The 23,303-nt window shown below is 41.0% G+C and overlaps 1 protein-coding gene across 1 annotated transcript in view; it reads left to right on the top strand.

The window, feature by feature from the left end:
• Window positions 1–23,303, top strand: part of LOC134472797 (liprin-alpha-1-like) — an 85,565-nt gene that overhangs the window by 12,466 nt on the left and 49,796 nt on the right. Inside the window, exons 2-10 of the mRNA XM_063235123.1 lie at window positions 1,019–1,120; window positions 1,509–1,673; window positions 2,079–2,153; window positions 2,476–2,571; window positions 9,956–10,107; window positions 11,142–11,314; window positions 11,694–11,769; window positions 12,666–12,939; window positions 20,754–20,875. Of these exons, the coding sequence (XP_063091193.1) occupies window positions 1,019–1,120; window positions 1,509–1,673; window positions 2,079–2,153; window positions 2,476–2,571; window positions 9,956–10,107; window positions 11,142–11,314; window positions 11,694–11,769; window positions 12,666–12,939; window positions 20,754–20,875 (1,235 nt within the window). The remainder of the gene's footprint in view (window positions 1–1,018; window positions 1,121–1,508; window positions 1,674–2,078; window positions 2,154–2,475; window positions 2,572–9,955; window positions 10,108–11,141; window positions 11,315–11,693; window positions 11,770–12,665; window positions 12,940–20,753; window positions 20,876–23,303) is intronic.

Below are 23,303 nucleotides of genomic sequence, written 5' to 3'. Positions count from 1 at the left end.
TCACTGTGGCTCACATAGGCACATGAGTCGTGGTCTGGTTAAAGCAGACTTCATGGGCCTGTGCTTTCTGTGATGAGATTGACTGTGAGCTGCAAACAATTGCTACCAGTGCCCTGTAAGAGCACCGCCTGTGTTAAACTAGCTTTCTAGAATTATCTAGCTCAAGCACATGTTCTTTTGAAGGACTGATTATTTATCCGGTAGATCTTTATTCTTGTCTTTTAAAGGAAAAGCACCTAAAGCCAGAAACACTGGCAGATGATTTTACTTATTTCAGAGTTGCTTTGCTCCAAATTCACATTGCTCAATTCAGTTCATTTGTGGTATCTGTGAACCGGTGTCATAACACAATGTTTAGCACAGAACAGTGCTGCAGGACTCCTGCAGCTTCTCTCTGCCTTTTGCAAGATCTCCTACACTGCTGCATGCATAGTGTTTTGAGAATGCCTTTACAGAGAATACAAAAGGCTTCCTAGTCCTAGCAGTAAGCCCATTCTTCATAGTTGACTTTGCTCCAATGATTCAGGGAGACTATAGGGACTAAGGGAAAATCAGAATAGAGAGGGGACTAGAATTGGATAGTGACCTTCTAGGCCTTTTTTCCTTGATCTCTCTAAGGGCTCTAGGTCTCAGATCTGTGACTGACTTACAAATGTCTTCAGATGCTTCATTTTGGGATGCCAATTGAGGAAAATGCTTTTATTTCCTGAAGTCTAAAGAGGTGGACCTGGACACTCATTATCCCCTGCTGTGCTTTCAGCAGTGCCAGGGTGGAGGGAAGTCAGATGGCCTGGGTTAGACTCTCATTCCATTGGGAATACCTATGTCACCTTACGGCAAATGGTTGATCTCCATTTCTCTGGAGGAGAATGGGAATCCTTTGCCATGTATCTTGAGATTGGGTTGCCTGTGTGTGTGGACTATGAGGCCAATGGAAGTCTTGCCTAAGAGGTTTTTTTTTTTTTTTAAATTTATTCATGTATGTGTTGATTTATTCCTTTACTTTGCTGCTTTGCAGGAGTTTTCAACGCTTGCAAAAGAGCTCAACATTTGCAGGGAACAGCTGCTTGAGAAGGAAAAAGAAATTGCTGAACTCAAAGCAGAAAGGAACAACATGAGGGTCAGTGGAGCTCTGGTTTAAGTGTTTTGTGCTTTTTCCTTCTGTAGAGTGTGTTCAGTATTAAATGTTGCTTAAAATTTGTGATAGAAGGCAAAGCATGGTGGCATATGCCTTCAATCCCAACGTTCTGAGCCAGGAATGTCTTGAGTTAAGAGGTCAGCCTGGGCTAGCTAGTAAGTCCTCAAGCCAGCCTAGACTACAAAATGAGACCTTCTTGTTAATAAAAGAAATTAGTGATGGAAATTCATGACATTCGAATACAATTGAGGGAAATTTACCTAACTCTACTGAATTGTAGGAATTTGAACTTGTTTGACCATGAGATTATGAAGGATTTGAATGTGAAATTGAAGGTGCTCTTTACACGCCCCCTTTGGCCTGGTTTCAGCTGTTCCTGGAACATCTGGAGTTCCTTGTCTCCAGGCATGAACGCTCTCTCGAAACGACTGTGATGAAGCGGCAGGCGCGGTGTCCTGCAGATGTGTCCACAGAGATGGAAGTGCTAAAAGCACTGACATTCTTATTTGACCACCACAAGACCCTGGACAAAGAGGTACATGAGCTACACTAGTGGTTCTGGGTTCTTACACTTGCTGGGTTCATGGCAGACTTTGCATGTGTTTGTTTACCTTTAAGGTTTGCTAAGTTTTTGAGTTCTTGTAAACAGACTTTCTGTATTAAAAGGCAATGTTCTGCATAATCAACAAACACTAACTGGAATGTGAGTCTTCAATTGATTATTTCTGAATATTGACTGCCCATTAAGAACTGGATAGTGTTCATTTATTTAGGAACAAGAGTTTCCCGGCCTTAATATTTAAAGCCATTAACAAGGACATTTTCTTGACAGTACTAGCAATGAAAGACATTGAAAGTACTTTATTATATGCCTTTCATCAATATCAGGATAACTATATGGAAAGTGTGCGTATGCATATAAAAACTCAACTCTTTTCAGGTGCGAGAGCAATTACGTGTAGCACTGCAAAGGTGCAGCTTGCTGGAAGAGGAACTGGGCGCCACGCACAAGGAGGTAATTGTGGGACATCATCCTAGCCCTGAAAAGGGAAAATTATTTTATTTTAATCTCTTAAAAAACAGTGTGAAGCCTGTAATACTATTGGATTAGATTTTTATTTCAGATTGCAAGAATCTCTAAATTTGTTGTCAAGCAGTCAGTACATTCTGTTTCTAGTAATCTGGTTCTGCTATGGATGGTCAGCTTTGGCATGTACTGTCTTTTTTATACTATGTTCAGCACTGTAGAATTATGTTTTTCCAAATGGAATTTTGCTGTCTTTACTCATTACTCTTCCATAAGTTATTGTAGTCTCATACTCAGTTTTCGATTGTAGCTAATGACTCTTAAAAAACAGAATAATGAGAAAAAATCACCAAGAGATGGAGTGCTTGACCATGAACAAGAAGAAACACCAAGCACTAATGGAAAGGTAAGTCCTTGAGATCTCTCTTTGTTCTGTTGCTGATTTCTTATATTTTGTGGTTCGTGTGTGATGCTGTTTGGATGCTGTTGCTGGAATGGCCTGCTTCCAGCTAAAGTGATTGTTGAGAGTCCTATCATCCAACAGATGGCATAAATCCATTTTGATAGTCCCTATGTTCAAAAGTATTTTATTTGGTAGTACACTAAGGTTATTTAAGAGTGTCCATTTTACCCATCAGAGATCTTCTGCTGGCTCCTTAAGCCATGAGGAAGACCTTGCCAAAATAATTGTGCTCCAAGAAGTCATACACAAACATTCAAAAGAGCAGAGTCAGATGAAGGAGCTCCTGGCTGCACTTTCCAGCCATGTGTCAGAGCTGCAAGAAAATCTTGACACAGCAAGAAAGGATCTCATCAAGTCTGAAGAGATGAACAAGAAATTGGAATGAGATGTTCATGAAATAAGTGATAAAAATTACAGGGTTGTCATAATGTTGAGTGCTTGGAGTGTTAAGGATAATGATTCCTTTTTTTTTTTTTTTTGTCCTTTCCTTGGTCGGTTATTTTCAGCATTTGCACTGTTGAATGAGTATAAATATGAATAATACAACACAGTATTGCTGTCAGATCGTGACATACCGCCTCCCCCTGGTTGAGAAATTTCTCCTTTTCTGTGGTCTTTTAAAAAGGTAGAGGAGAACTTGCCCAGCTTTTCCCACTTAGTTTATGGGAGTTTGTCCTCCACCCTCATGTGGATTCTTCATCTTTGCAGCTTCTTGGCTGTCATCATGTGTTCTTCTTTATGTTCAGCTTCTCAAGTACATGCACTCCTTAAACAAGGATTTTCAGTACTAGTTGTGCTTTGAGTTCGCTAAAGAGATGTGAGTATTCTCTGGGACTGTGGCAAAGGGAGCATTATCAGGTGTCTTCTAATTTTTTCATATTTTTCCTCAGGCACAGAGGTATGGTATTGAATTTTGGATGTTACATCAGCTCTAATGTGTGAATAGTTTTTGGGTAGTTTAGGCTTTGTGCTTATCTTGCCTATGAGATCTCATTTCATGTGAAATTGTATTTACAACATTCTACTTTGCACCTGTACTTGTATCTTTGGTTTTATTTCTCTTGCTATACATTTTACTTTTTAGTGGCATTCTTAGCCAGAATATAATCAAATTAAGCAAGTCATTTTAGTGGAATGTTCAGTGTCAGCAGTCTGTTTTGTGACATTTGGATGTATTTATAATTTATACTGTTAACTAACTGAGCAATATTTTTCTTTTCTTTTCCTGTTTTTTTTTTTTTTTGGACATATTGGGTTTGAACCTAGGGTTTTTCACATACTAGGCAAGCACCAAACCACTCACCAAACCATTTTCTTTTCTTTTGGTACTATGAATTGAACTCATGATGTTCTGCTTGACAGGCAAGTGCTATGCCATGGAGCTATATCCCTGACCCTTTTTCTTCTTTTCAAACTTATTTTATTTATTAGTGTTTGGTTTTTTGAAAAAAGGATCTTGTGGTGTAATTCAAGCTGGCCTTGAACTCATGGCAGTTCTCCTGCCTCAGCCTCTCACATGCTGGGATTACAGACATGTGGCACCAAGCCTGGCATTGTATTTTCATCTTTTTGACAATCTCATTTATCAGTTGTGTCCTTCTTTCCAGTATTTGTAAAAGAAGTGCAGCAACACATCTGTAATCCCAGCTACTTGTGGACTGAAGTGGGAGGTTTGCCAGTTTAAGGTCAGCCTGGGCAATTTAGGAAGACACTGACTCAAAAAGAGCTGAGTATCCCAAGCATAGTGGGTGAACCCTATCTTTCTAGCTACCCAGGAGACTGAGGCAGACAATCATAAGTTCAAGGGTAGGCTGCCCAATTTAGCAAGACCTTGTTTTGAAATTAAAAGGAAAAAAATATGGGACCATAGCTCAGTGTTAGAGTACCCCTGCCTTCTATTCCCAGTACCACACACAACCATGGAGGAAAACTCTTTCTTCCTGGTTCTCTAATTCAGCATGCTGGCTGACGGTCTGTGTGCTTCCATTGTTGGTTTTGATTTCTTATGCCACCCTTGTGTTTGTTTTATTTTAACCATCTCCAGATTCAATTCTAATCCAGGCCTCAGGTCCCTATCAATTTGTAGTTTGTCCATGAAGCTCCCCTCTCAGCCCCTCCCCATTCTGTGATGGCTCTGCACAGCTAACCAGGCAAGCACGTGTGAGTCTGAGCTGGATTATGACTGATTAGTGGGGCTTGGGGTTTTTGTCATTAAAAATGTATTTTGCTCAGTAGTGATCAATTATATTTAATATATAATTTGTCAATGTGGTTACAAGCAAGATATAATTGGTTGAATGTTTTTCCTTAGATTGTACAGGATCTGCATGATTCATGAGTGAAGTATTTCCTAGGTTAAAAAATAATCTGGGCTCACTGCAGTGGCACATGCCTGTAATGCCAGCTACTGGGGAAGCTAAGAAGGAGGATTTTAAGTCTGAGGCCAGCATGAGAAGTTTAGCAATGTGCTATGTCAAAATAAAAATATAAACGTGGCTGGCAGTGTAGTTTGTTGAGTGGCCCAGCTGGATTCAACCCTGCATACTGCAGGAGCAAGGGGAGGGGCCACTGCTGAGTGTAAAATTTATGGGAACTTTATACAGACAATACGAATCAGATTTTATTGATTATAATCAGAATTCTAAATCTCATCAACTTATAGGGCATATGCTATAGTCTTTAATGGACTACTTTTTAATTAAAATGCCTCCTATCTAGTACTGTGCTAGCTTTTATTGTTACGTATTTTAGGATGCCTAGCTTTCTTTCTTTTTTTTTTTCCATTCCATTCCACTCCTTTGTATTCCACAGTATCTCGGATGGAATCTAGGCCTGTGCACTGAGATACACACATGACCCTTTTTTTTTTTCAGTATTATTTTTTATTGTGAGACAGGATCGTGCTAAATCACCAAGATGAGCTCAAACTTGGCAGCCTTCCTGCCTCAGCCTACCAGAGTGCTGTGATTTCATGTGTATGCCACTGCACGAGGGATAAATGATATATTTTAGGAAGTTGTAAATCATATTCTAGGTGAAGATTTTACTGCATTGCACAAAAAATGATTAACTAAAAATAAGTTTGTTCAGTTTTTTGTGTTTTTCTGAGACAGGATGACACCATGCAGTTCAGGCTGGCTTTGAACTCATGTAGTGCAGGTTGGCAGTTCTCCAGGCTTAGCTTCACAAATGCGGGGATTACAAGTCTGCACCACCATGCCTGGCTCTTCAGTTTTATAATAGATGTTGCTGTAACATCCTTGTCATCATGGGAATATTAGAGAGTAGGTGGTTATCAGGGCCCTTTGTTCTATACAGTGTCTTGCTTTAAATCGCATGTGTTCAAATAGAATGTGCTCTTTGAGTAGTAATTTATAGTGTTTTCTAGTAAATCTTGGATAACTTAGATTTAAATTTGTGATAAAAGATTATTTGATTTCCAGTTATATTTTCTCTAAATCCTGTCTCTCTTATTTCTGTCTTGTCCTTCATATTGTAATATATTTGCCTGAGTAGATCCTTGAATTTTTAGCTTTAAATCGTGTCATAAATCTGGTGTCTATTTCTTTGCATGCGTCTTGTTAGCCTAGCAACTTAAGGAAACATCATAGAAAGGTAAATTTTCCAGTAAGTGAGCATAGCTTTGTATCTCCCTAATGCATGGAAGAGTATAGTATGTCACAAATAAGTGTAATGTTGTCAATATATTGCAATGAATAAGTGATGTTTCATTGGAAATGTTTAAACTGACCTGCCACATCACAAGTTACTGTTCTCTTGGCAATCAGCCATCCATGGAACATGGGGACAGATGTCAGTGTTTGCTTCACTCAGTGCTTTTGCCTCTAACCATTGCATGCATGTGTATAATAGACAGAATTTAGGATTTGAAAGGACGGAATGATTGAAGCAGAGCCATAGGCTTTAGATTGAGGAAAACTAGTTTTTTCTGATATGGAAGGCTAGAACTTAGTAAGCACTGCTCTCTGCCAGGTGCCAAACTCAGTGCTTGGGCATTTTTTTGCTATATTTAGTCCACAAACACATCCCTGTGAGAAACCAGTTGCTGTGCTTGCCCCCAATTACAGATGTGGAAACTGAAATTTAGATCACATGATGTGCAGAGCAGGTAGGAGTTAAGTGTGTTTTGATTTCAAAACCAGGACCATTTCTCCCTTGGGCCTAGATTTGTCAAGATGCTCTGATCTGCTGGGAGTCTCCCTCTCAGAGTAAAACTTGAAAGTAAAAGCAGTACCCTGGGAGCAGTGGGGATTGTAGGGTTTTCTTTCTGTCCATCTAGAAGCTCCCCCTAATGCCTGCTGCCTCTGGCCCTGTGCCATGCCCGCTTCATGCTTCCTGCCTTCCTGGTGGTACACTTGTGGGGCAGTGCTGCTGCAGGTGCCAAGTAGTGATTGTCCTCAGCAGCTGTGTGTGAGCTTCTCTATGTGGCTGAGCAGAAGGGAAATTTACTAAGGACACGGGTACAGATCCTCACTCTGTTGCTGATTAGTTCCTGGCCTGGGAGCTGTTCCTTGGCCCAGTGGAACCATGGCTTGCTCTCTTGTAAGTGAGGTAGTGATCCACACAGTAGTGCTGCTTGGAATGGCCCTGATCTGTGCCTGCCCAAAGTGAGATGCCGCGCTTTCACCAGCAGCCGGCCTCAGAGCTTACCTCTGTTCAGTGGACTTCAGTGTGGTTTGGATATTTTGGTTTTGGCAGTAAGAATTTCTCAGCAAAGGAAGCAGTCTGTTGACTTAGACTCAGACACTGTGGCCTCCTCTTGTTCACTAGTCATCTCTCCTCAGCATGCAGCCTGGTGACTTTGAGAAGACTTGCTCTGGGCTGGCTGTGAAGATTAGCCTAGCAGTGAGTCTAAGGACAGCAAATATGGGCCAGACAAAGAGCGATATGGGATGGTTACTTCTTCATTTCAGTTTTACTGGGCAGACTAAGGTGACTTCTTGGCACTTGTAGACATGTCTGAGACAAGGCAGTGGGCCCTAGCCTTGTGCTTTCCTCCCACAAGAGAACAGAGGCAGAATGAAGACCTGGTTCAGTGAGCCTGGAAGGCTCTGGGCAGAGCAGGGGCTAGTGTAGGGGAGTCTTGGTGCAAGAATCTCTTTTTGTGGGTGGAGCATACGTATAGTGCCTTACCTCTTCTTTTTTCTTTTCTATTTTAACAAATGATTATTTTAACGTGAAATTTAAATGATGCCTGGCAAACAATGTCCTAAGTTTGATTTCTTTTTCCCTCCCAAAAAGTTTTTTTGAACTTTTATGATTCATGTTGTTGATTTCAAGCTTGATGGACTTTTTTAGAGATGAGATTGCTGGCGGTTAAACACAGGGCCTCAAACAAGCTAAGTAAGTGAGCTCTGGTTACCCCAGCCCCCGACAGTCTTTTGTTTTGTTACTACAATTAGAAATGAGAGCCAGACAAAGTGATATATGCCTGTAATCCCAGCACTCAGGAGGCTGATAAGGGAGGACTGCTGGAGTTTGAAGCCAGCCTGGGCTATCATGTGAGTTCATGGCCAGCCAGAACTGTATAATGAAACCTTATCTCAAAAAAAAGAGAGAAAGATACAGAATTTATCTGTTTATCTGTTAAGATTATATCCTAGCGGGCTGGAAGTTTAGCTCAGCAGCATAAACGCCTGCCTTGTAAGCAGGCAGTCGTGAGTTCGATCCCCAGCACCAATAAAAAGGAAAAAGACAAAAAAAAAATTATATCCTAAATGCTCTCAGCTCACACTAGTCTAGGTGGTCTTCAGTGAGCTGCTACAGGACTATAATGGAATCTGTATCCTTTATACCATTGTACAGATAAATAAATTAACTATTCACCACTTGTTGTTCACCATGAATGTTTCATGAAATCTAGTCCTGCTTCAAAACCCGAAAATAACAACCTTCTAAACAGGGCCTAACCAGACCCTGAAAGAGTTCACATATGCACTATTTCCACAGTCCTGCCTTCTTCAACACATAGGCATACTCATGGGCCATCCCCTAAAAGAAATCCCAGGGTCTGCGTGACCCTCTTTTAATAATATACCCAGGATTATTATTATTTTTTTATTTAAGGAGAAAAAGAAAAAAAAAAAAAAACAGAAAAAGGATACAAGTGATACAGAATTTCAAAAAAAAAAAACAGTAGGAAGTCACTAGTTAATAGATTACATACTGTCATCTTAGAAATGGTTGTTCAGATTACAAAATTAAAGCATATAAAGTAGACATTCAAACTGTGAGACTACAAACAATTCTGTTCAATGATCCCACAAAAACTTAGCAATATGGTTATCTATCTTATACACTTAAATATACATGCAATTATATCCTTTAGAGCACTTTCTTTTCCTCTCTTTTTTACTATGACAATTATACATTTTGGGTTTTATTACTCCCACAGTTCTTATTACTTTCTATTTGAAGAGAATAAAATCCAATGTGACATAACAAAACAGAGTCAGTCAAATCAAAAGAATGGATATAGTACATAATATAAAAACGGAAGACAAAGTGATGATCATTGGGTACCATAATGCCTCTTGCTATCTTAAAAAGAATTGCCTATATCATCAGTTATAATAAAACTGAAAACATTAAAGAACAAAACCAATAAAAGCAAAACATTGGAGACATTGCAGGACTTCAAAAAAAGATAATATGCAAACCCAAAACCCAGGATTATTTTATGAAGCCACATGGAAGTAGGGTTTTAGGCTGCATGCAAATGCTTCTGCTCATAACATTTGGTCCACACAGTGAGAAACAGAAGCCACACACATGCATATTTGGGTCTTCGCTCATGCTGTCCTTGTCTTGTTTCTTGCTAGAGGTAAAAGTATTGACAGTTTCCCTGAGGCTTCGGCCCCCACTAGTGTTCCTTTGAGTGACATCAGTAACTGAAGATATGTGTCACAGGCTCTTCAGTAATGAGAGTAACTTTGTTAACCTGAAGTGATAAAGTGCAGTGAACAGGCTTCGTTTAGGACTTCACTGTCCCTCAGTAACTATCCTCAGAGGTACCTGAGGTTGTACGGAGAACAGAATCTTGAAGGGGGGGTGATGCTGTCCCTGGGCTTCCCGGGGCTTCCATGAAGGAAGGCTATAGGTCAACCTGCCCTGCTCTCTCTCTGCTATGTGGTCCATTTCCCCCAGACAAACAGGCCTTCAGGTTGGCATTCAATTAAAATGAGACTTCTCAGGACAGGTAGAAAGTTTAGCTAATAGGTTTTGAGTCAGTTTATGTTATTTAAAGCCTATGTGATGTGTTTTCTTATAATGTACTGTTAGCTGATGTTGCTTTTTCACTCCTCAGTTGCTAGCTTGCAGAGAAGAAGAACGAGATGACAAGACAACGATAAAATGTGGAACTTCCCCTCTCTCCTCTCCGAAGTCCCTTCAGCTAGACAGGCTGCACACAGGGGCGTTGCAAATAGTCAGCCACGAGGACATCAGGGACATGCAAAAGTAAGGAGCAGGTCTCGTAGGCCACCAGACCCCTGAGAAACCTGCTTGTCTTAGTTTTTAAGAACATCTATTAATCTTTTCCTGTGAGAAAAACCAAGTTTTTAAAGAATTCTCAGCAAGCTCATTTGGTTGTGATTATTTAAACGTTAGACCTAGAATGTGTTCTCCTGTTCTGCGGCTGTAGTGACATCCAGTGGAAAAGGCCATCTGTTTGGGCAAAGTTTAGAAAGAATAGGAATTATTTGAAATTAGCACTTGAGAGAAAAGCTCCATTTCTTCAGATCCCACACACTCACTTCTTTTAAGAACTTTCTTTCTATTCCTGGTGAAGAATTTGCCACACGGATGTGGCAGGTTCTGGATCGTGCTATTCTGTGGACAATCGGTGCCTCTCAGGTACCCTCCCACACTCTGGGTCTTCTAAGCTCTTGAGAGTCCCACATTGTCCCTATCCCTTTAGGAAGCATGTTCCATCAGGAGGCCATGAAGGCTTGGTTACTTATAGACTGTTGTTTTCCACACTTCCTCTTAGAAGCTTTTGTTCCATACCAGGCAGTATGATCAAGCAGGCACATTGGTCTCCACAGTGTCCTGAGAGATAGTACAGCTCTCACTTTGCAGGAGAGCAGGATCCAAGGAACCAGCCTGCAGGAGCTGCTGAGAGGGAAGGTGGAATTCCAGTTCTGGCTTCTGAGACCTTGTTCTCTTTCCTGAGGGCTGAGTGTAAACCTCACTGGCTGAGCAAGGCCCCTGCAGAGGGTGTTCCCTTAGATGTCCAAACCAGGCAGGCTAGAGTACAGGCCTCCTCTGAGCAGGGAGCAACATCAGAATCTTGGCTTTCCAGACATAGGTCTGTGGAAGCATTACTGGGACCCTGCATTGCTATGCATAGTGTGCTGTGGGTAAGAGACTGGAAAGGATCTTCAGGGAGTTGAAGTAGGAATATTAAAAATGCAGACTGTTTTGGTACATGTGAGTGGACTGTGGAGTTCTAAAGAGGGCATGTGGTAAAAGTCCATTTTCTTTCCTTCAAGATCAAAAAGTGCCCAGGATGGTCCTGTGAGCAATCCCAGTAGCAGTGACAGCAGGCAGGACTCGCCCCACAAAGCCCCAAAGAAGAAGGGCATCAAGTCCTCCATTGGTCATTTGTTTGGCAAAAAGGAAAAGGGTCGGCCTGGACAAACTGGCAAAGAATCACCAGGACAAGGTGGGTGGGGTTTCGGCAGCTGTCCTAACTGCTGGGAATGGGAGAACGTGAACTTTGTCCTGTGTGCCTGCCGCAGGTGCGCAGTGCCCACGTGGAGTCATGGCTGAGGGTTCTCCAGAAAAGCCCAGTCTGCTTTCTCAGTCTGCCCATGTGTGAACCAAAGCAGAGCAGTGGACATTCATTTGGCGTGAATGAATAACCCTCATAAGTGCTACTTTACACTCTTGAACATTTGTATGTGTTTGCTTGGAAGCTTACCCTTCAGAAATTATTCAGCTCTCTACCTGCAGAACCTTCAACCTATTTGTGAAACATATAATTTTGCCATGTTAATTTGGGGGCTTTTCTGATTTTTTAATAGCTGTTCTTTCTGAAACAGAAACCTCATCTCAGGATGCGTTCCGACTTAGCAAATTGGGAGGAAAGGCTGAAAAAAATCAAAAATTTCAAAAAAAGTAAGCTTTTTGTTATTTCTCCATCTCATGAAACAGGTTTCTGAGTTAACAGTCATTCTTAGCTGATTTTAAGTGTAATTTCTAGCTATGTAAATACATTGTCTTTTGAAAGATGAACCTAAAGCAGTGATAGAGCTTTCAGTGATACAAAGAGCTTGCTGCAGCATGCACGCCATAGGTTTGCCTCCACTGACCTAAAGCCTGTTTTAAGCCATCGTGTCTGGAGAACAGAGGACATTTGGAAATTTTGACTGAACTCACACATGTATTCTCAGTCTACCTTTTCAGAGTTGTCTCCCAGGATGATAGAATGGGTAATAGTTAGGCTTGGCCATTTGAGCTCTGGCCGCTGAATCCTGGTTAATTCTCTAGTTAGCTGTGTGTCTCTGACAAAGTTACTTAGCTTGTGCTTCAGTTTTCTCAACTGTCAAATGACTGTTACAGTTGTTCATACATCATGTGGTTTTTTTTCAGTTCAATAGAATTATATATATGCATGTATATGTTTTAAAACATGGACACAGGTCCTAAATATGTTACAATTACAGTGAGGATTCTGAGACCTTGTTCTCTTTCCTGTTGACTGAGTGGAACCCTCACTGGCTGAGCAAGGCCCCTGCAGAGGGTGTTCCCTTATGTGTCCAAACCAGGCAGGCTAGAGTACAGGCCTGCTCTGAGCAGGGAGCACATCAGAATCTTGGCTTTCCAGACACTGGTCTGTGGAAGCATTACTGGGACCCTGAATCACAATGAATATTGTACTGTGTGTAAGAGACTCGAAACGTTTTTTAGGAAGTTGAAGGTAGGAATATTAAAAATGCAGACTGTTCTTGTACGTGTGAATGGACTGTGGAGCTGGGAAGAGGGTGGTAAAAATCCATTTTATTTCTTTGAAGCTCGACAGGCTCCCAGGAAGGTCCTGTGAACAATCCCAGTACCAGTGACAGCAGGCAGGACGCGCTCCACAAAGCCCCAAAGAAGAAGAGCATCAAGTCCTCCACTGGTCGTTTGTTTGGCAAAAAGAAAAAGGGTCCACCTGGACAAACTGGCAAAGAATCACCAAGACAAGGTGGGCCGGTTTTAGGCAGCTGTCCTAACTGCTGGGATTGGGAGAGCATGAGCTTTTTCCTATGTAGCTGTCACAGGTGTCCAGTGCCCATGAGGAATCATGGCTGAGCATTCTCCAGACAGCCCAGTCTGCCCACATGTGAACCAGAGCAGAGCAGTGGACATTCATTTGGCGTGAATGAATAACCCTCTTATATGCTAATTTATACGCTTGAACATTTATATGTGTTTGCTCGGAAGCTTACACTTCAGAAATGATTCAGCTCTCTACCTGCAGAATCTTCTTCCTATTTGTGAAACATATAACTTTGCCATGTTAATTTACTCTAAATTTGGTGAATTTTCTTCTTTTTTGTAGCTGTTGTTTCTGAAACAGAAAACTCATCTCAGGATGCCTTCCAACTTAGCAAATTGGGAGGAAAGGATGAAAAAAATCATCAACTTCAAAAACAGTAAGCTTTTTGTTATTTCTCCATCTCATGAAACATTTTTCTGAGTTAACAGTCATTCTTAGCTGATTTTAAGTGTAATTTCTAGCTATGTAAATACATTGTCTTTTGAAAGATGAATCTAAAGCAGTGATAGAGCTTCCAGTGATACAAAGAGCTTGCTGCAGCATGCACACCATAGGTTTGCCTCCATTGACCTAAAGCCTGTTTTAAGCCATCATGTCTGGTGAACAGAGGACATTTGGAAATCTTGACTGAATTCACACATGTATTCTCAGTCTACCTTTTCAGAGTTGTCTCCCAGGATGATAGAATGGGTAATAGTTAGGCTTGGCCATTTGAGCTCTGGCCGCTGAATCCTGGTTAATTCTCTAGTTAGCTGTGTGTCTCTGACAAAGTTACTTATCCTGTGCTTCAGTTTTCTCAACTGTCAAATGGCAGTTACAGTTGTTCATACATCATGTGGCTGTTTTTCAGTTCAATAGAATTATATATGTGCATGTATATGTTTTATAACATGGACACAATTCCTAAATAAGTTACAATTACAGTCAGGCTTCTGAGACCTTGTTTTCTTTCCTGTTGACCGAGTGCATCCCTCAGTGCCTGAGCAAGGCCCCTGCAGAGGGTGTTCCCTTATGTGTCCAAACCAGGCAGGCTAGAGTATAGGCCTGCTCTGAGCAGGGAGCACATCAGAATCTTGGCTTTCCAGACACAGGTCTGTGGAAGCATTACTGGGACCCTGCATCACAATGCATATTGTACTGTGTGTAAGAGACTCGAAACGTTTTTTAGGAAGTTGAAGGTAGGAATATTAAAAATGCAGACTGTTCTTGTACGTGTGACTGGACTGTGGAGCTGGGAAGAGGGTGGTAAAAATCCATTTTATTTCTTTGAAGCTCAACAGGCTCCCAGGAAGGTCCTGTGAACAATCCCAGTACCAGTGACAGCAGGCAGGACGCGCTCCACAAAGCCCCAAAGAAGAAGAGCATCAAGTCCTCCACTGGTCGTTTGTTTGGCAAAAAGAAAAAGGTTCTGCCTGGACAAACTGGCAAAGAATCACCAAGACAAGGTGGGCCGGTTTTAGGCAGCTGTCCTAACTGCTGGAATTGGGAGAGCCTGAGATTTTTTCTATGTGCCTGCTGCAGGTGTCCAGTGCCCACGAGGAGTCATGGCTGAGCGTTCTTCTGACAGCCCAGTTTGCCCACATGTGAAACAAAGCAGAGCAGTGGACATTCATTTGGCTTGAATGAATAACCCTCTTATATGCTAATTTATACGCTTGAACATTTATATGTGTTTGCTCAGAAGCTTACACTTCAGAAATGATTCAGCTCTCTACCTGCTGAATCTTCTTCCTATTTGTGAAACATATAACTTTGCCATGTTAATTTACTCTAAATTTGGTGAATTTTCTTCTTTTTTGTAGCTGTTGTTTCTGAAACAGAAAACTCATCTCAGGATGCCTTCCAACTTAGCAAATTGGGAGGAAAGGATGAAAAAAATCATCAACTTCAAAAACAGTAAGCTTTTTGTTATTTCTCCATCTCATGAAACATTTTTCTGAGTTAACAGTCATTCTTAGCTGATTGTAAGTGTAATTTCTAGCTATGTAAATACATTGTCTTTTGAAAGATGAACCTAAAGCAGTGATAGAGCTTTCAGTGATACAAAGAGCTTGCTGCAGCATGCACGCCATAGGTTTGCCTCCACTGACCTAAAGCCTGTTTTAAGCCATCATGTCTGGAGAACAGAGGACATTTGGAAGTCTTGACTGAATTCACACATGTATTCTCAGTCTACCTTTTCAGAGTGTTCTCCCAGGATAATAGAATGGGTAATAGTTAGGCTTGGCCATTTGAGCTCTGGCTGCTGAATCCTGGTTAATTCTCTAGTTAGCTGTGTGTCTCTGACAAAGTTACTTATCCTGTGCTTCAGTTTTCCCAACTGTCAAATGGCAGTTACAGTTGTTCATACATCATGTGGCTGTTTTTCAGTTCAATAGAATTATATATGTGCATGTATATATTTTATAACATGGACACAATTCCTAAATAAGTTACAATTACAGTCAGGCTTCTGAGACCTTGTTTTCTTTCCTGTTGACTGAGTGCATCCCTCAGTGCCTGAGCAAGGCCCCTGCAGAGGATGTTCCCTTATGTGTCCAAACCAGGCAGGCTAGAGTACAGGCCTGCTCTGAGCAGGGAGCACATCAGAATCTTGGCTTTCCAGACACAGGTCTGTGGAAGCATTACTGGGACCCTGCATCACAATGCATATTGTACTGTGTGTAAGAGACTCGAAACGTTTTTTAGGAAGTTGAAGGTAGGAATATTAAAAATGCAGACTGTTCTTGTACGTGTGAATGGACTGTGGAGCTGGGAAGAGGGTGGTAAAAATCCATTTTATTTCTTTGAAGCTCAACAGGCTCCCAGGAAGGTCCTGTGAACAATCCCAGTACCAGTGACAGCAGGCAGGACGCGCTCCACAAAGCCCCAAAGAAGAAGAGCATCAAGTCCTCCACTGGTCGTTTGTTTGGCAAAAAGAACAAGGTTCTGCCTGGACAAACTGGCAAAGAATCACCAAGACAAGGTGGGCCGGTTTTAGGCAGCTGTCCTAACTGCTGGGATTGGGAGAGCCTGAGATTTTTCCTAAGTGCCTGCTGCAGGTGTCCAGTGCCCACGAGGAGTCATGGCTGAGCGTTCTTCTGACAGCCCAGTTTGCCCACATGTAAAACAAAGCAGAGCAGTGGACATTCATTTGGCTTGAATGAATAACCCTCTCATATGCTAATTTATATGCTTGAACATTTATATGTGTTTGCTCAGAAGCTTACACTTCAGAAATGATTCAGCTCTCTACCTGCAGAATCTTCTTCCTATTTGTGAAACATATAACTTTGCCATGTTAATTTACTCTAAATTTGGTGAATTTTCTTCTTTTTTGTAGCTGTTGTTTCTGAAACAGAAAACTCATCTCAGGATGCCTTCCAACTTAGCAAATTGGGAGGAAAGGATGAAAAAAATCGTCAACTTCAAAAACAGTAAGCTTTTTGTTATTTCTCCATCTCATGAAACATTTTTCTGAGTTAACAGTCATTCTTAGCTGATTTTAAGTGTAATTTCTAGCTATGTAAATACATTGTCTTTTGAAAGATGAACCTAAAGCAGTGATAGAGCTTTCAGTGATACAAAGAGCTTGCTGCAGCATGCACGCCATAGGTTTGCCTCCATTGACCTAAAGCCTGTTTTAAGCCATCATGTCTGGAAAACAGAGGACATTTGGAAGTCTTGACTGAATTCACACATGTATTCTCAGTCTACCTTTTCAGAGTGTTCTCCCAGGATAATAGAATGGGTAATAGTTAGGCTTGGCCATTTGAGCTCTGGCCGCTGAATCCTGGTTAATTCTCTAGTTAGCTGTGTGTCTCTGACAAAGTTACTTATCCTGTGCTTCAGTTTTCTCAACTGTCAAATGGCAGTTACAGTTGTTCATACATCATGTGGCTGTTTTTCAGTTCAATAGAATTATATATGTGCATGTATATGTTTTATAACATGGACACAATTCCTAAATAAGTTACAATTACAGTCAGGCTTCTGAAACCTTGTTTTCTTTCCTGTTGACTGAGTGCATCCCTCAGTGCCTGAGCAAGGCCCCTGCAGAGGGTGTTCCCTTATGTGTCCAAACAAGGCAGGCTAGAGTACAGGCCTGCTCTGAGCAGGGAGCACATCAGAATCTTGGCTTTCCAGACACAGGTCTGTGGAAGCATTACTGGGACCCTGCATCACAATGCATATTGTACTGTGTGTAAGAGACTCGAAACGTTTTTTAGGAAGTTGAAGGTAGGAATATTAAAAATGCAGACTGTTCTTGTACGTGTGAATGGACTGTGGAGCTGGGAAGAGGGTGGTAAAAATCCATTTTATTTCTTTGAAGCTCAACAGGCTCCCAGGAAGGTCCTGTGAACAATCCCAGTACCAGTGACAGCAGGCAGGACGCGCTCCACAAAGCCCCAAAGAAGAAGAGCATCAAGTCCTCCACTGGTCGTTTGTTTGGCAAAAAGAACAAGGTTCTGCCTGGACAAACTGGCAAAGAATCACCAAGACAAGGTGGGCCGGTTTTAGGCAGCTGTCCTAACTGCTGGGATTGGGAGAGCCTGAGATTTTTCCTATGTGCCTGCTGCAGGTGTCCAGTGCCCATGAGGAGTCATGGCTGAGCGTTCTTCTGACAGCCCAGTTTGCCCACATGTGAAACAAAGCAGAGCAGTGGAAATTCATTTGGCTTGAATGAATAACCCTCTTATGTGCTAATTTATACTCTTGAAGATTTATATGTGTTTGCTCGGAAGCTTACCCTTCAGAAATGATTCAGCTCTCTACCTGCAGAATCTTCTTCCTATTTGTGAAACATATAACTTTGCCCTGTTAATTTACTCTAAATTTGGGGGCTTTTCTTCTTTTTTGTAGCTGTTGTTTCTGAAACAGAAAACTCATCTCAGGATGCCTTCCAACTTAGCAAACTGGGAGGAAAGGATGAAAAAAATCATCAACTTCAAAAACAGTAAGCTTTTTGTTATTTCTCCATCTCATGAAACAGTTTTCTGAGTTAACAGTCATTCTTAGCTGATTTTAAGTGTAATTTCTAGCTATGTAAATACATTGTCTTTTGAAAGATGAATCTAAAGCAGTGATAGAGCTTTCAGTGATACAAAGAGCTTGCTGCAGCATGCACGCCATAGGTTTGCCTCCATTGACCTAAAGGCTGTTTTAAGCCATCATGTCTGGAGAACCAAGGACATTTGGAAATTTTGACTTAACTCACACATTTATTCTCAGTCTCCCTTTGCAGAGTTGTCTCCCTAGTGGACAGAGTGGTTAAGAGTTAGGCTTAGACATTTGAGCTCTGGCCGCTGAATCCTGGTTAATTCTCTAGTTAGCTGTGTGTCTCTGACAAAGTTACTTATCCTGTGCTTCAGTTTTCTCAACTGTCAAATGGCAGTTACAGTTGTTCATACATCATGTGGCTGTTTTTCAGTTCAATAGAATTATATATGTGCATGTATATGTTTTATAACATGGACACAATTCCTAAATAAGTTATAATTACAGTCAGGCTTCTGAAACCTTGTTTTCTTTCCTGTTGACTGAGTGCATCCCTCAGTGCCTGAGCAAGGCCCCTGCAGAGGGTGTTCCCTTATGTGTCCAAACCAGGCAGGCTAGAGTACAGGCCTGCTCTGAGCAGGGAGCACATCAGAATCTTGGCTTTCCAGACACTGGTCTGTGGAAGCATTACTGGGACCCTGAATCACAATGAATATTGTATTGTGTGTAAGAGAGTTGAAAAATTCTTTAGGAAGTTGAAGGTAGGAATATTAAAAATGCACACCTTTCTTGTACATGTGAATGGACTGTGGAGCTGTGAAGAGGGTGGTAAAAGTCCATTTTCTTTCCTTCAAGCTCAATAGGCTCCCAGGATGGTCCTGTGAGCGTTCCCAGCAGCAGTGACAGCAGGGAGGACCCACTCCACAAAGCTCTAAAGAAGAAGAGCATCAAGTCCTCCACTGGTCGTTTGTTTGCCAAAAAGGAAAAGGGTCCGCCTGGACAAACTGGCAAAGAATCACCAAGACAAGGTGGGCCGGTTTTAGGCAGCTGTCCTAACTGCTGGGATTGGGAGAGCATGCGCTTTTTCCTATGTACCTGCCACAGGTGTCCAGTGCCCACAAGGAATCATGGCTGAGCATTCTCCAGACAGCCCAGTCTGCCCACATGTGAACCAGAGCCGAGCAGTGGACATTCATTTGGCGTGAATGAATAACCCTCTTATATGCTAATTTATACGCTTGAACATTTATATGTGTTTGCTCGGAAGCTTACCCTTCGGAAATTATTCAGCTCTCTACCTGCAGAATCTTCTTCCTATTTGTGAAACATATAACTTTGCCATGTTAATTTACTCTAACTTTGGGGAATTTTCTTCTTTTTTGTAGCTGTTGTTTCTGAAGCCGAAAACTCATCTCAGGATGCCTTCCAACTTAGCAAATTGGGAGGAAAGGATGAAAAAAATCGTCAACTTCAAAAACAGTAAGCTTTTTGTTATTTCTCCATCTCATGAAACAGTTTTCTGAGTTAACAGTCATTCTTAGCTGATTGTAAGTGTAATTTCTAGCTATGTAAGTACATTGTCTTTTGAAAGATGAATCTAAAGCAGTGATAGAGCTTCCAGTGATACAAAGAGCTTGCTGCAGCATGCACACCATAGGTTTGCCTCCATTGACCTAAAGCCTGTTTTAAGCCATCATGTCTGGTGAACAGAGGACATTTGGAAATCTTGACTGAATTCACACATGTATTCTCAGTCTACCTTTTCAGAGTTGTCTCCCAGGATGATAGAATGGGTAATAGTTAGGCTTGGCCATTTGAGCTCTGGCCGCTGAATCCTGGTTAATTCTCTAGTTAGCTGTGTGTCTCTGACAAAGTTACTTATCCTGTGCTTCAGTTTTCTCAACTGTCAAATGGCAGTTACAGTTGTTCATACATCATGTGGCTGTTTTTCAGTTCAATAGAATTATATATGTGCATGTATATGTTTTATAACATGGACACAATTCCTAAATAAGTTATAATTACAGTCAGGCTTCTGAAACCTTGTTTTCTTTCCTGTTGACTGAGTGCATCCCTCAGTGCCTGAGCAAGGCCCCTGCAGAGGGTGTTCCCTTGGCAGGCCAGAGTACAGGCCTGCTCTGAGCAGGGAGCACATCAGAATCTTGGCTTTCCAGACACAGGTCTGTGGAAGCATTACTGGGACCCTGCATCACAATGCATATTGTACTGTGTGTAAGAGACTCAAAACGTTTTTTAGGAAGTTGAAGGTAGGAATATTAAAAATGCAGACTGTTCTTGTACGTGTGAATGGACTGTGGAGCTGGGAAGAGGGTGGTAAAAATCCATTTTATTTCTTTGAAGCTCAACAGGCTCCCAGGAAGGTCCTGTGAACAATCCCAGTACCAGTGACAGCAGGCAGGACGCGCTCCACAAAGCCCCAAAGAAGAAGAGCATCAAGTCCTCCACTGGTCGTTTGTTTGGCAAAAAGAAAAAGGGTCTGCCTGGACAAACTGGCAAAGAATCACCAAGACAAGGTGGGCCGGTTTTAGGCAGCTGTCCTAACTGCTGGGATTGGGAGAGCGTGAGCTTTTTCCTATGTACCTGCCACAGGTGTCCAGTGCCCACAAGGAATCATGGCTGAGCATTCTCCAGACAGCCCAGTCTGCCCACATGTGAACCAGAGCAGAGCAGTGGACATTCATTTGGCGTGAATGAATAACCCTCTTATATGCTAATTTATACGCTTGAACATTTATATGTGTTTGCTCGGAAGCTTACACTTCAGAAATGATTCAGCTCTCTACCTGCAGAATCTTCTTCCTATTTGTGAAACATGAAACTTTGCCCTGTTAATTTACTCTAAATTTGGGGGCTTTTCTTCTCTTTTGTAGCTGTTGTTTCTGAAACGGAAAACTCATCTCAGGATGCCTTCCAACTTAGCAAATTGGGAGGAAAGGATGAAAAAAATCATCAACTTCAAAAAAAGTAAGCTTTTTGTTATTTCTCCATCTCATGAAACAGTTTTCTGAGTTAACCATCATTCTTAGCTGATTTTAAGTGTAATTTCTAGCTATTGTAAATACATTGTCTTTTGAAAGATGAACCTAAAGCAGTGATAGAGCTTTCAGTGGTACAAAGAGCTTGCTGCAACATGCATGCCATAGGTTTGCCTCCATTGACCTAAAGCCTGTTTTAAGCCATCATGTCTGGAGAACAGAGGACATTTGGAAACTTTGACTGAACTCACATGTGTATTCTCAGTCTTCCTTTGCAGAGTTGTCTCTCTAGATGATAGAATGGGTAATAGTTAGGCTTGGCCCTTTGAGCTTTGGCTGCTGAATCCTGGTTAATTCTCTAGTTAGCTGTCTGACAAAGTTATTTAGCTTAGGCTTCAGTTTTCTCAACTGTCAAATGACTGTTACAGTTGTTCATGCATCGTGTGGCTTTTTCTCAGTTTGATAGAATTATATATGTGCATGTATATGTTTAAAACTTGGACACAAGTCCTAAATAAGCTATAATTAAGGTCACTGTGGTGACTTCTATTGTTTACACAAGTGGTCCTCCAGAAGCATTTACCGTGATATAATTTTACATTTTATCTGAGATTGGATCTCTACTTTACAGTGTATTATTGAACTATAATCCTCTACTAAATCTTAAGGGGCTGAGGAGTGGAGTATAAGTGAGAGCGTACTGGCTTGACATACCATCCCTAGGCCCACATAAAGATAGATTCTGAAAATAATATATACTGTTCCGAATGATTTTGCATAGGGGAGCACAGGCACCAACATATCAGGGAAGTATGTACACTTCTCTGATGTAGGATTGGTTGTGTAAGCTGATCACACCCAAAACTAGAGTTATAAGTGAACTAGATAGGTTGAGACATTTTCCTAGTGAGATGATTAATAAAATATCAATCAAAAAGCTTTCTGCAACAAAATCAGACAGTATGTAATGTCTAAGAGGTACAATTTGAACTTGACAGTAGGGAAAGTTTGAAAGCCTAAGGTAAGATGGGCACACTGGTCTTGAGAAAAGGTGAAAGTTGGTGGGTTCTTGGATAAATTTGTATATGGGAAACATCAGGTGTCCACTTCTCAGTGAAGCCAGTACTGTGTGGAACTCAGAGTGCAAAGGCCCTGACACTAGCGTTGCACTCGAATCCCTAGGAACCCTTTCTGCTGGAAAGTTATTTAATCTCACTCATTTTAGTTGTCTTCTCTGAATTCATGACTGCCTTTTTTTTTTTAAACTTCTATTGGTATGTGTTTGCAGTACATAATAATCATGTTGGTTCTTGGGAGTTGATACATGTCCATGACACATTTCTATTCTTTATTTTCCACCATCCTTGTATTTTGCCAGAATCCCATTCATGCATTTCTCTTATAAACCCTTGTCATGTATACAGATTAAAAATAAGACTATTAAAAAGAAATATATATATATATATAAGATATATATATCAATATCAATATATATTATATATATATATATATCAAACATACCAGACTATAAGCCAAAACACATATAAAAGATGGAACACAATTGTACTAAGTCGAAGTATTCCTTTAGATATATTTTCCATGCTGAGTTACAATAACTTTTTTCTTCTATTGTCTGTCTTTTATTTCATAGCTAACTTATATATGAAGTTTTTCATATTATAATGAGTCTTTTGTTTTTTATTTTATTCATTTATTTTTTGAGACAAGAATCATACTTTGTAATTCAGGCTGGACTGAACTCACAGCAGTCCTCCTGATTTAGTTGCCCAAGTGGTGGGATTACAGGCATGTGCTACCGCACTTGGCCATAGTAACTGTTTTAAGCAGCTCAACAGTGATGACATGCCATTGCAGGTGAAATTCTGTTATGGAAACATTCTATACAAATACTCAATCTTTGGTGCTCTGTAAATAGAATTTTATAGTACCATTTAACCACAAAATCTGAACTGTGTAAAAGTCTTTTATAATAATTTAAGCAATGAGCAGTTGGCTTTGTGGAGCTTAATATTAAAGCTAGTCATTTTCCCTCTCGAAACCATGCTAAAGAAATAGTGTTGCCTAGATTTTGCCAGTGTCTTTTATTTCACGTGCTCATTTCAATGTAATAAAAACAACAGCAGCACAGCTTGATCATTCACCCCATTGCCTTCTGAAGTTTATGTTTCATGGAAGAGAAGAAATAATTTTCCTAATATGTTTGGCTATTTTGCTGGGGATGTGGCTCGGTAGTGTAGTACTCTTAGCATGCATTAAGGCCTTAGGTTCAATCCCCAGTACCACAATAAAAGCAAAAAACAGAAAACCAAAATGTTTCCCTGTTGTAAAAATTGACTTTCTAACTCTCAAGAAGTGTGTGTGCACCCTCAGGACAGGCTTTGAATTATTTGCCCAAA

The sequence above is a fragment of the Cavia porcellus genome, unplaced genomic scaffold (genome assembly GCF_034190915.1).
Source record: "Cavia porcellus strain 051 isolate PalLab524CR breed Dunkin Hartley unplaced genomic scaffold, mCavPor4.1 scaffold_25, whole genome shotgun sequence".
NCBI classification, from domain to species: domain Eukaryota; kingdom Metazoa; phylum Chordata; class Mammalia; order Rodentia; family Caviidae; genus Cavia; species Cavia porcellus.
This window is presented reverse-complemented; position numbering and strand designations above follow the sequence as displayed.